The sequence below is a fragment of the Pholcus phalangioides genome, unplaced genomic scaffold (genome assembly GCF_987345545.1).
Source record: "Pholcus phalangioides strain wild (caught in Gottingen) unplaced genomic scaffold, Ppha-v1.0 ptg000017l_1, whole genome shotgun sequence".
Lineage (NCBI taxonomy): Eukaryota > Metazoa > Arthropoda > Arachnida > Araneae > Pholcidae > Pholcus > Pholcus phalangioides.
In genome coordinates, this window is record NW_028301610.1 from 29,831,512 (window position 1) to 29,844,478 (window position 12,967).

The following is a 12,967-nucleotide window of genomic DNA, read 5'->3' on the forward strand; positions in this document are numbered from 1 at the left end:
CGACTGATGAGTGTTATGGTTAGAAATCCCATAGGATATGGACTGAGCCACCACATGGTTAGTCAGTTCAAGGGTGGACAAATCGCAAAAAAATCCAGGTGCCAAAATTTTTTTTACCTGAGGAAAAAGGCCAAAAATAATTCTGTTTTCGACTTTTTCAGGGCATATTGGCCCTCTTTCATGTTTTGCATACATGAAGATTTGTATACTAGATAATATCTATTTTTACTAGATAGTATTTTGTATACTTAGATAAGATAATCATAATTTTTTATGGGCAGTGTATTTTATTTTATCATAATAATTAGTTTTATTTTAGTGTGTATTAATATTTTCATTATAATTGCTCTTCATTCGGGTTGCTGTATTTTAGTTATTACTTGACGTCATATTTTTTATGAGCAGCGTTTTTCAGCCACCTTGTTGTACATTTTGACTGTTGTGGCCAGGGTTCTCCCTGTCTTTTCATCAATTGTAACAATTTGGCTAATCACATGCAAAAAGTTGTAGCCAAATGAGAGAGAACTTAAGCCAATTTGATGCCTCATAAATTGTGAATTCCAAAATTACTGCGTCAAATAGCTGATTTGAGCATTAAGAGGCCGAATGGACACTCGCGATTTGGCAAATTCAATCCTTAATTTATTTGCTAAATGAAATATTTTGTTGCGATTTGGCGCAATGGCGATTGGCAGTGTAAATCCTGGTTGTGGTATTTGTATTTGATTGTGAGGAATTGGCTCCAGGGGGACAAAGGCAGTGTGACTTATAATTGAGGATCCCTGTACTCTGGAATTGCTACAATAGAAAAAATTTTAAGAGAAGAATCTGGATTTTCTCTTTTATTTAAGGGACAATTAGCATTATATCTTATCCATGTTTGTATTAACTGAAATTACAAAAATTGTCCAATACTCATTACACAGGACAAGTATTTATTCTGGTTTAAGAAACAATTTGTAGGCTAACAAGTGAGTTTATCTTAACAAAGTTTTGCTGTATTTCATGAAATGTAACAATGATTGATGCTTTTGCTTATAATGCCATTTTGTCATTTCTCTTATTACAGATATTTCACTGCCCACACATCAACTTACATATTTCAAATTTTAGTGCCATGATCATCATTCTGATAAGCAAACATGCAGCATTTTTTTTGTCTGGATTACACATGGTTTCCTTTTAAAATGAGATTCTCATTGTTGGTGCAAGACTCTTGCAGATAATATCGTTAGGGTTGAAGCCAGGTACCAAAATTATAATCATTTTTCAAGTTGAAGTATCAATCAATATTTATTATTCCATTTGAATTAGGGTTTCTCGGCAGAAATTCATTCCCACTCCATTCTCTGAAATTTTTTGCGATTTTCAGTTACTCTCAAATTCTCCAAAAGCTGGTGGTCAACATGTCCTGGGGAAGAAACCTACTATTCTTAGTTGTTAAATGCAAATCTTTGTTTATGAGACAAACTGACACATAATTATTACAATGAGTGTATAAAAATATGCATATATTATAATTATTGGAAGATTTTCAAAGATTATTATTAATTCATACTACAGTAGACTCTCACTAAACTGGCACATATCAGACCAGGTTGTGCCAAATTACTGAAATAGCGGAATTACTGGATGTTAGTTGAATAAGCTTATTTAAATAATATAAACTTCTACTCACAGACATGCAGTGGCATGTTTTCCTCTTCTCTGCTCAAAAAAAAACTTCAAAATAATGCTGGATTACTGGATGGACTGGACTAGCACACAGCCATATTATGAAGAGTCTACCATACTTAGAAAATTTTGAAAGACCATAAATTCTTTTAGGAGCACTTCAAAGAACTTGAAATGTACATTTTTGACATAAAGTCCCGTAATTCCAAAATATTGCAACTTGGGGTAGCGTAAGTCTGGGTGTATTGGCGTATTATCACATATATAGGCCTACATAGGAAAACAAAACAACATTTTTCCTATAGAATCATCTGACTTTTTGAAATCAGTTCATCTCAAAAAATGAGGTCATATATGTACTTGGTAATTTTTGTTAACTATATAATTAGTATCGATAATAATTGGCTTTTCCTTTTCTTTCACAGGATGCCAGTGTCTGCAATAAGTAAATGCAAAGTAATGTTCAATCAGTCGCATCAGCTTAGCTGAAATTCTCGTCGGCAGTATGACTACAAGTAATCCACTGCCCCCATCAGAAGTTTTTGATCAGTTCTTGTCATCTACTACATTCAAATCTGTTCTAAGCACATTCAGACAACTATGCGAACTATTACATCTCAAGCCAACAAATATCAACAACTTTTACCCGCAGCTGAAAGCCAAACTTGATTCATGGAGAGCTGCATCTTTGTGGGCGAAATTAGACAAAAGAGCTAGCCATAAATGCTATAACCGAGGGAAAGCATGTCCAAATACAAGGGTATGCTTTATAAATTATGCCATGCAATTTTTGAATTTTTCCTTTTAATTTAATTCATTTAAATGAATATATTGTTGAATCATATAAGTGGGGTCTAGGTCAATTCGTCGCGATCAACTTGTCGCGCGACAATTCGTCGCAATCAATTTGTCGCAGCGTCAATTCGTCGTGCTACAAACTCGTCGCGGTACAAATTTGTCGCAGAGTCAGTTCGTCGCGGTACAAATTTGTCGCAGAGTCATTTCGTCGCGGTACAAATTTGTCGCAGAGTCAATTTGTCGCGGTACAAATTTGTCGCAGAATCAGTTCGTCGCGGTACGAATTTGTCGCAGAATCAGTTCGTCGCGGTACAAATTTGTCGCAGAGTCAGTACGCCGATCAAATAAATTTTCAAAATTCAGTTTTCATGGTATTCATGCCACACTTCCCGCTTTCTGGCGGGATCTCCATTTCTCGCAGCGAGGGGCGTTGGGCGAACACACGAAGATGATAGATAAGTTATGATAAAATAAATTTTTAAAATTAAATTTTCACCGTATAAGCCGCACTCCCGCTTTCTGGCGGGATCTCCATTTCTCGCAGCGAGGGGTGTTGCGGGAACACACCAAGATGATAAATTAGGATCAATGCCCATCCCAAAGCACAATTTGCCTAAGGGGTCATTTAAGTATTACGTCAGGATCGGGGAGGGAGTTTCGGATTTGTTGACTTTTGATGGCGGGGGGGGGGGGGGTTGAAGGTCGCTTACGTCATCAACCACCCCTTTTTGAAGATATGAAATATTCTAAGCTGCTGGTGAAATTTTGCTGACAGGGGAGGGGATGGGGGTCAGTGTTTTGCTGATTTTTGCTGACAAGGGGGAGGGGGTCAAAAATGGCTGAAAATCTGCTTACGTAATACTTGAATGGCCCTAATTCACTATTGAATATGTATCTGCCATGTAGAGAATACATCTTTGAGGAATTTTTTACCGACAATATATCTAAGGCTAGCATTACACTATGAAAGTGTTCTAAAAGTCCTTTTATAAAACTTGAAAAATTCAACCAATAAGATTATCGGTTGCATTTGCTCGAATGTAACCTATGAACTTTATTGGTTGGATTTTTTGAGTTTTTAACTTGAGCAACTTATCCGGTGCAAATTAAATTTTGAAAATGTATGTGATCGCAATTTATCATCTCGGTGTGCGCCCCAACTCCCCTCGCTACGAGTAATGGAAATCTCGAGAGAAAGCGACAAGTGTGGCTTATCCGGTGAAAATGAAATATTAATTAAATTAAATTATTAATTATTTCAGGTTCTTGTGGAGATACTGTAGTGGTTAATGTTGGTGGGAGTCTCGAGTCCACATGGGACAGATACAAGTTTACACTTAAAGAGAGCCTCCGCTGTGCTGTAATTTGGGGAATATCATAAACACCGACATTTTTTTACAGAATTTTAAAATTTTATCATAGAAAAAATGATTTTTTTAACATTTACAATAATTGAATAATAAAACATTAATATCAATTGTAATTTTAATTTCGATGTAATTTCGATGATTTTTTTCGAAATGACAAAAAAAAAATTTAATAAACTGTGTGCATTTCTTGATGGAAAAAAACTTTTCTTCATGTTTATTTTTTCACGTATGTGACAAAAAACCTACATACAGATCGCGTGACGAGTTGACTCTGCGATAAATTGACGTCCCGACGAATTGGTTACACGACAAATTGTCACTGCGACGAATTTGTACCGCGACGAATTGGCTCTGCGACGAATTTGTACCGCGACGAATTGGCTCTGCGACGAATTTGTACCGCGACGAATTGGCTCTGCGACGAATTTGTACCGCGACGAATTGGCTCTGCGACGAATTTGTACCGCGACGAATTTGTATCGCGACGAATTGGCTCTGCGACGAATTTGTACCGCGACGAATTGGCACTGCGACAAATTGATGCGCGACGAGTTGAGCGCGACAAGTTGAGTGCGACAAATTGACCGGCTACGATATAAGTGGTATATTGTGTGGGGTTTAGTTTCTTCCATGGTAGCGGAATGAACTATGAAAAACCGGGAACAACTATAGAAGAAAGGGGGAAAAAAGAAAAAGTATATTAATCATTGTTTGGTTATTGTATATAATTACAGAGGTCTGCCCAGACTTTTTATAGAGTCCTGTTTTTGTGAAAGTGGTTATTGATTTTGTAGAAAGCAAAACAATCCAGTTAATTTATCAAAAAAGGAATGAAATGCCAAATTTATTATTTTGTTAATTTGTATTTCGCAAAGGATTCATTTTCCAGATGAAAAAATAGACCCAAATTTTAGTTGGACAGACCCCTGAATTATTAGTCTTGTCTTACTATTCTATAATCTTGTTATTTTATCTTATTGGCTGTGAAATAGTAGTGGCAAATAAGTTTAAAACTGTGTTTTTATGCTAATATTTAACTATAAAATATGTTCTAAAATTCACAAGGGATAATTCTCCAATAAAATGCATATATTAAAATTAAAATGAATGCTTTTATATTATCACACAGAACATTAATCTGAGTGAGAAATGTTATATAATTTAAATTTTAATTAATGCACGTTTACAAAATAATTGTAATGTATAATAATTTAATGATTTCATGATAAAAATATGTTATAACAGTGGTTCTCTCTCTCTCTTTCTCACACACATAATGAATCGCCAAGTTTTGTCATAGCATTGCTGCGAGCTGGCAATATTGATCTGCGTATGTTCAGTTGCCTAACATGGTTCTTTTATGATGTGGTTGCTGTGGCCCCGGTTGATTACATACTTGCGAATACTCATGAAGCAATGCAATTTTGTTTAACATAAAAAGATGTAATGATAGATGACACTGTACTTAGCCAATAGTATAATCTCTTTCATGCAACCACATCATTTCGACACTTCAACAGCATCTGTATGTTGAGAGCACAACTTTTATCAAGATGCACTTTTCAACACTAGCAACGCAGCTGTTAAAAAATAATTTTGAGAATAACAGGATGGCAGGACACATAACTGCTACATTCACCTGACCTTAAACCATAGTTTCCCAAACTTTTTGTTCCATCACCCCCCTTCTTCAGAAATTTTTTTCTCTCATCGCCCTCCAACTCAAGTGAACCCATAAGATCCTGTGTTAAATTTGTAACTTCTATTGCCCCCTCGACCATTCCATTGTCCACTTTGAGAAACACTGTCTTAAACCCTTGCAACTTTTGGCTTAAGGGATACCTCATGAATGCTGTGTACAGTGGTTGGATTGTGAACGTTGTTGAAATGAAAGTCCAGCCACAGCATTAGGACAACACACTCTGATCTGTTGAACCAGCATTTTTTTTTACTCGGAACACAGTAGAAAATATAATGAACATTTCCTGTGTAAGTTTTATGACTCAATTTTTATGATGTTTCCATGAATTAATTGTGCAATGCTAATTAAATTGTCATTTTGCCACACTGACTATTGTCTCCATTCTGCGAGTAAATTTCCCTTATGTTGGACAAGAGTACATCACTATCTACTTTACTTCTTTTTTCCTTTGCCAAACAAAATTTCTTGCTTCATGAGTATTCATGCAAATTTTAATGTCATTCTGACCAGTGGTTCTCATTTTACCACATTTTCAGATCCAATCTTGAGGAATAATTACCCTATATATCGCAAATCATCGCTAACTAATCTGTGGATTAATTATGCTTTATCATACACATCTTTTAATTTTACTTTCTTTCCACCAGTTTTTGCAAAATAGCTTCCAAACTAAAGATATTGAAATTATATATAAACTGAAGAGCCAAAAAAACTGGTACAGGCATGCGTATGCAAATAAAGAGATATGGAATCAATCAGAGTACCGCGCTGCGGTCGGCAATGCCTATATAACACAACAAGTGTCTGGCATAGTTGTTAGATCTGTTACTGCTGCTACAATGGCAGGTTATCAAGATTTAAGTGAGTTTGAACGTGGTGTTATAGTCGGCGCATGAGAGATGGGACATAGCATCTCCGAGGTAGCAATGAAATTTGTATTTTCACGTACGACCATTTCACGAGTGTACCGTGAATATCGGGAATCTGGTAAAAAGTTAAATCTACAACATCGCTGCGGCCGGAAAACGATCATGCAAGAACGGGAATATTTATAGATCAATTATTATGTGAGAATAGTGCTAATTACTTTAACTAACATTTTATTTTAATTAATTATTTGAAGTTTGAATGATTTTTCAGAAATTTAATTGTTTTTAATGTAAATGCTATTTAAACCAAAAAAACCTAGTTCAAACCAATAAAAGGGTTTTTTAACAACCCTGGGCTGCGATAACAAAACAGGCATTATTTTGTTATACCATGTTGCACTGTACTGATAAAGATTCAGATTCATTTTTAAAATTGTTGTATTTCTTATTAATAAAAGTATTTTATATAATGTTTATAGATATAGGCACTTTTTTGTTATTCAAATATTCAGTCAATACAAACCTTTCAAAATGATTATTATATATGTTAACAGCTAATAGTTGGACAGCTTCTTTAGTTGTAGCAGTAAATTATAATTGCATGACTATAAAGTAGTGTAATGTTTGTTCCATTTCTTACATATGCAGTAGAGGAAACCAATTTTTTTCTGGACAGTTTTTTTTTCTACCTCGGAACTTTCCAAGCTTGATTGTGAGCCAGGGTTGGGTTTTTGACGTGACAAGTGTCAAAAACTGGTTTAAACCGTCAAAAACCTAAATGAATGCCTTTTGATAATGTTTTGAACACATGTTTTATTTTTAAACATTAATTTATTACAATAATTAAAACAAAAAATTAATTATAATTTGCAATTTTGAATTTTTCAACATAAGAGTCTAGAACATATATGACATATATTTTATGGTTTATTTATCTAAGCTACTCATTACCTGTGTTCAATTTGCTAATTGGAATAGAGCTGCTTATTCAAAATATGTATGATAGGGCATCAGGGTTAGGTTTTTGACCCCAGAAACTAACTCTGTATTAAAACTATCAAAATCTTACTGTCAATGATGTCAAATAGTTTTTGTTAACTTGATAGATATGTTAAATAACAAAACACTTACTTTTATTTAGATTAAAGGGTTTTATATTCAGAATTATAATTACTGAGGAAAAATATATATTTTGATATTTTGAATTTTTTGATCTTGACAAAATTTTTTTCCATATAAAAATTCTCATGCAGAATCTGTTAATGCACTAATTAAACTCATTTATTTTCACCTAAAAATTTATTAGATCAGGGTGCATAAATTCACAGAGCTTTAAAGAGTATTTTCAACCAAAGCAGAGCTGACAAAACTTGATACCCAAAGCATTTGTTTTGCACGTTTGAATACAGCTTCACTTGGAAAACCATTGCATTATAAATACTAGTAAATGTACCATATCATAGTGCAAAAGTAAGAATAAACCAAGTTTGACATATAAAAGCTAGCATTGCTAAATTAAATTACATTTTAGTCTTACAATTTAGTATTTTGATAGCTAGATATATTTCAATGTTATGCGCAATAAGAGTATCGTTTTAAGTATCAGTGGTTATCTAGATAATTCAATAATAACAGAAATCAGCATTACATACATGATGTAATAAACTTTTTTTAAACACTTATCTGTTGTAAACAGAGTACAGCAGATGGTTTGTATCAGTGCACACATATATAAGCAGTTGAAGAAATTTTGGGAGATCAAGAATCATCTTAAATCAGAGAATGTCAAATCATTCCATAGTTTTTTCTTCAGTGTTTGTGTTATGCTTTATTCAAATTTTATAAGAAAAAAAGCATATATATTGTCCAAAATAATTCTGTCGAGAGTAGAAAATTATTTTAGAATCATATTAAATATTTATTCTTTGTCACTTTAAACATTACATGCAATTAACGTGTGCATTTCCAATGGGAATTTTTATATCGAAAAGCAATATTTGAGGTTTTTGACGTGACAGTTTAAACTGCGGTTTAAACCATCAAAAAATGCCATGTGTCAAAAACCTGCCAACCCTGTTGGCCGCTGTGGTGGTCGAGTGGTCATAGTGACAGACTCGCATCGCGGGGATCCGGGTTCTAACCCCACCGGCGCCACAGTGGTGGTCAGCTGAAGTCACTTCGAGACGCGAATGAGAGCCGATCTCCCCGTTAAAAAGTCTCGCCACAGATAGCAACAGGCCTACAACATTACAAATATTCAATCATTACACTTGGAGCTATAGATGGCAGCATTGAAATATCAGACACGACACTAGCTACACACTCAGACTGTTAGATGCACTCACTTTGTTCCTGACTCTGCCACGAAGCTGGACTGGAAGAGATCTCGGCAACGGGATAAGTCCAGTGGCAGAGACCCTGGCGTTCATTCATTCATGCCAACCCTGTTGTGAGCTAATGTGTTATTTACATACAATTTATTATTTTCTGTTATTTATACACAAAATTTATTTTCTGTTATTTATACACAAAATTTATTTTCTGTTATTTATACACAAAATTTATTTTCTGTTATTTATACACAAAATTTATTTTCTGTTATTTATACACAAAATTTATTTTCTGTTATTTATACACAAGATTTATTTTCTGTACAAATAACAGAAAATAAATTTTGTAAATAAACTACAGTGAAACCTTCATATAACAACACTACGGAGCAAGCAAAAATATTGCTGTAGAGAGATTATTGTTACATCGAGAGGCTTTAGTTTAACAGACTACGGGTATTTCTTAACAAGTCTTGAAAAAATATTGTTGTAGGGGGATTTATCATTATACAGTGAAGCCTACAATGGGCACTAACATGACCGAGCAAATGTGGCTGTTGGTGGAAGGTTACCATTGTTCAGAGGTTCAGTATTTCTGAAACATGGATTAAATATTTTGGTTGCTTGTAAAATTATAAGAACCCATTCTATAATTAATTAGAAAAGCTGTTTTTGTTGCACAAGGCATTTTTATTTTGTTTTTAAGCTGCATGAACTTTTTTTTTTAATTTTGTGATTTTCTATTGGTAATTTCATTTAAAATTTTCATGGAGAAAAATGGGTACAGCTGTGCCATTACGGTTGTATCCTGTGATATGCATTCTTCAGATCTGATTCATCCTCCTATGCAATCAGCTATTTTTTGTTGTTATCTAGGACAATTAGTGTTTATCCAAGCATCCTTAGTCATAACAGTGTGGTCTATGACATAGCCACTTGTCAAAGACTTACCTTAATTTCTGCTTATTTTTTCTGAACCCCATCTAGCGCACCCCTTAACATCTCCTTAAGCAACTCCCGGTGTCTGTGGACCATATTTTTGAAAACACTGGCATAGGAAAGAACCCATAGAGTTACCTTTATGTTCTAAGGACTCGAGGAAGGGAAAAACTCATTCAAAGCAAATCTTGAGGGTTAATTTTTCTATGTGATAAAATGCATCATTTTTCTTTCATTTTAATTTCCACAAGTGGCCCTTATTCAGAGGTTAACCTTAATGGTAATCCAATGGGATGTGCTCTGTTTTAAGAAAATGTAGCCGTTATTCAGGGGTTACCATTGTTCGAAGATGATCGTTATCTGAGGGTGTACTGTATTGAGTATTGTTGTAGCAAGGTTTTGCTGCATTTATTTATTTGATTGAAACTCGCACAAAATATTGTCATGAACTAGTTTTGTGAAAAATATCATCAACCCTTCCAATGTTCATTTTCTTGCTCCTTCACAGAAATAGATTTTTTTTCTTTCTCTATTCATCAAAAGTGGAATCCATGATTGTATGAAGAAACGGAGGGAAAGAGAAGTTATTCTTTTTTTATATTTTTTATATTCTTGCAAGTCCAGAATTACTTGCATGAACAGGTTTTGGTGATTTCATAATGATATACAGTAAAACTTGTCTTTAACAAAATCGCAAGGAACAGAGATTTTTTTCCGTTGAACACAGGTTTCCACTTGATAAAGGTTCAATTGACATAATGTGTAAAATTATGTAACGATATCATATGTAATTGAAGTACAGTATAATAAAAAATAAATCACTTGAAATAAACTAATTCATTTAAATTTACATTAGGTTTTCAGAAGCATCTGTATGAAACTTCACCCCACACTGTTCTTCATCTGAAATGACATCATCTACATTATTTTTTACTTTTCTGAAATTTTCAATGAGAGTGTCAATGTCTGTCTTGTCAGGTTCACAGTTTGTACATATTCTACCTTACTGCACACCAATTCCGGTCATATATCGCCATACGGAAATTTCTGACCAGTGGACTGCGGTGGGAAATGAAGGCGCCATCTATCCATGGTTGCCCCAGGCTCTTGATTTGTGTCTTATTTCTGATGTTCTTTGGCTTGATTCAAACCCATGAACCTTGATGGCAACCTTCATAGGGGAAGAAGAGCATTTTACCACTCACGCGTCTAGTTTGTGCATTGTTGTCTATATGTAATCCTCAGCACCAGGGCCACAACTAAGATTTTTTGGGGGGGGGGGGGCAACATGAATTTGCGCTGCCTAGACCACTGTGAAATTTGATGATTTTCCCACATAAAATTTGCCGCCTGAGTAATTTGTGCCCCCGTCTCCCTCTAATTCTGGCCCTACTCAGCACTTGTGATCACAGAAAGCAGCTTGCATACAATTTTGTAAGTTGTATATTATTTGGAAATCTAACCATTAAAATGATTTCTCCCATAGAAAAGCCTGCTTTGCTAAAAAATTGTGTTACAGTTTCAGAAACCGACGGTTTCGCTAGATGTGGCTTTTCAAAAACCACAGCATCAAGTACGGTAACAGTTTTTACAAATCTAAAGGTGGGTGAAGTAGGAGTCACATTGACAAGCAGTCATTGATAAAAATTTCAATAGCACTAATATTTTGTATGATCCTTTGGTCAATTGGTCGCAAAACAGTCGAAGTGTTTGTGTGAAATTTTCTGTTAAGGGGTAAAATTTTTCTTTCCGTTTCCGCGTTAGACAGGTTCCGTTTAATCCAGGTTTTTTAATGTGTATTTTGGCATTGAAATCACGGGACCGCAATTTTTTTCTATTAAAGACAGGTTTCCACTTAATACAGGTTCTGTTGATGACAGGTTTTACTGTGACACATGGAGGTTGGAGGGCATCTATAAGTGAATATTTATCAATAGAGTAGAGAGGTAGCGATTTTTGGCAGAAGAGCAAGTACTTATTCTCATTCATTTCTCATTTTAAACAAGAGGTTTTAAAACTAAAATGAAAGATCAGCATAATATGTATGCACAATGATTTCTACATCAGAGACTGTTTATAAAACTTTGTAAGTAGAACTGTGACGTCAAAGCTAGAGTTGCTGTGGATGCAGCCTTCCTTAATTTCAAATGGTTGGCTATTAAAGGAAGGGCTATTTAAGTTAAGTGAGGCTGCAATGTCTGCATCTCAGGGCATCACACAATAGTGCATGAACTAAGGAAAGCAAAGTCATGTCTCTTGTGATGCAGCAAACTCTCCTGGATTTCAATTCCTTGTGTTGAAAACAAACTTTTCTTTCTGAATTCACCTTGGCATAATATCCAGAAAAGTCCCTTTCATTCATTTTTTTTTCCATGGTCTTTCAGCCTCTGCTAACAAACATTTTTGTTGATATGGATGCGCTCACTAACATAACACAGCCACATTGTGAGCTGAAATTTTGCTCCAATCATCATCAGAATTATATTGTGCCAATAACTTGAGCCCAAATAATTCATGTTCATCTTGGAATCTTTTTATAAATGTTCCTTCTCTTCTCTTTCAGAAAGTTTTTGAACCTTTTCATGTAAAATGAATGGTCACACAATCTAGAAAATTCTTAAAAAAAGGAACCTGGACTTGAATGTGTTTTCTGTGCAAACATTCTTTTAGTACAGGGTGGGCGTTTTTTTTGCTTTAACTAAAAGGTTTTTTCAGACCTTTGTCAGTTTTTGTCGTTTTCATGGTGCTTCTTGGTGTTTTTTTTTTAAATTATGAAACTCATTTTCTAAATTTTGGGCAGAACCTGGTAAACAGATTTAAAAAATTTTCCGTAGAAACCTATGGGAAATTACATTTCAGCTAATGAAGATTTCAGCTACTGAATGTGATGTTTTATTGGATAGATTTTTTTGTGATTTTTCAAAGTGAATAATAAACACCCATCATCTAATCATAAATGTTATCATTATTTCTATAGGTTCTACTCATAGGTGCAGGACCATGTGGTTTACGGGCTGCTATAGAAGCTCAACTACTGGGAGCAAAAGTTGTTGTTGTTGAGAAGCGAGATAGGTTTTCAAGAAATAATGTTTTGCATTTGTGGCCTTTTGTCATACATGATCTGCGTAATTTGGGAGCAAAGAAATTTTTTGGAAAATTCTGTGCTGGATCCATTGACCATATAAGTGAGTATTTTATCTTCATTGTGTTTTTTAACAATTAATTAACAGCACAAATTGTTGAAAATTTTTCACCCCACAGACACAAAAAAAAAACCATTTAATA

General features: G+C 34.5%; 1 protein-coding gene across 5 annotated transcripts in view; it reads left to right on the plus strand.

Annotated features, from left to right (window-relative positions):
• The window catches only part of Mical (Molecule interacting with CasL), a 153,443-nt gene that overhangs the window by 42,520 nt on the left and 97,956 nt on the right, over nt 1-12,967 (plus strand). For 3 of the 5 annotated variants that reach the window (XM_089246324.1, XM_089246329.1, XM_089246327.1), the window contains exons 2-4: nt 1,070-1,247; nt 2,100-2,434; nt 12,660-12,867. In XM_089246324.1, the coding sequence (XP_089102450.1) occupies nt 2,180-2,434; nt 12,660-12,867 (463 nt within the window). In that variant the 5' untranslated portion in view covers nt 1,070-1,247; nt 2,100-2,179. The remainder of the gene's footprint in view (nt 1-1,069; nt 1,248-2,099; nt 2,435-12,659; nt 12,868-12,967) is intronic. The other 2 variants (XM_089246326.1, XM_089246328.1) reach the window with 1 other exon arrangement.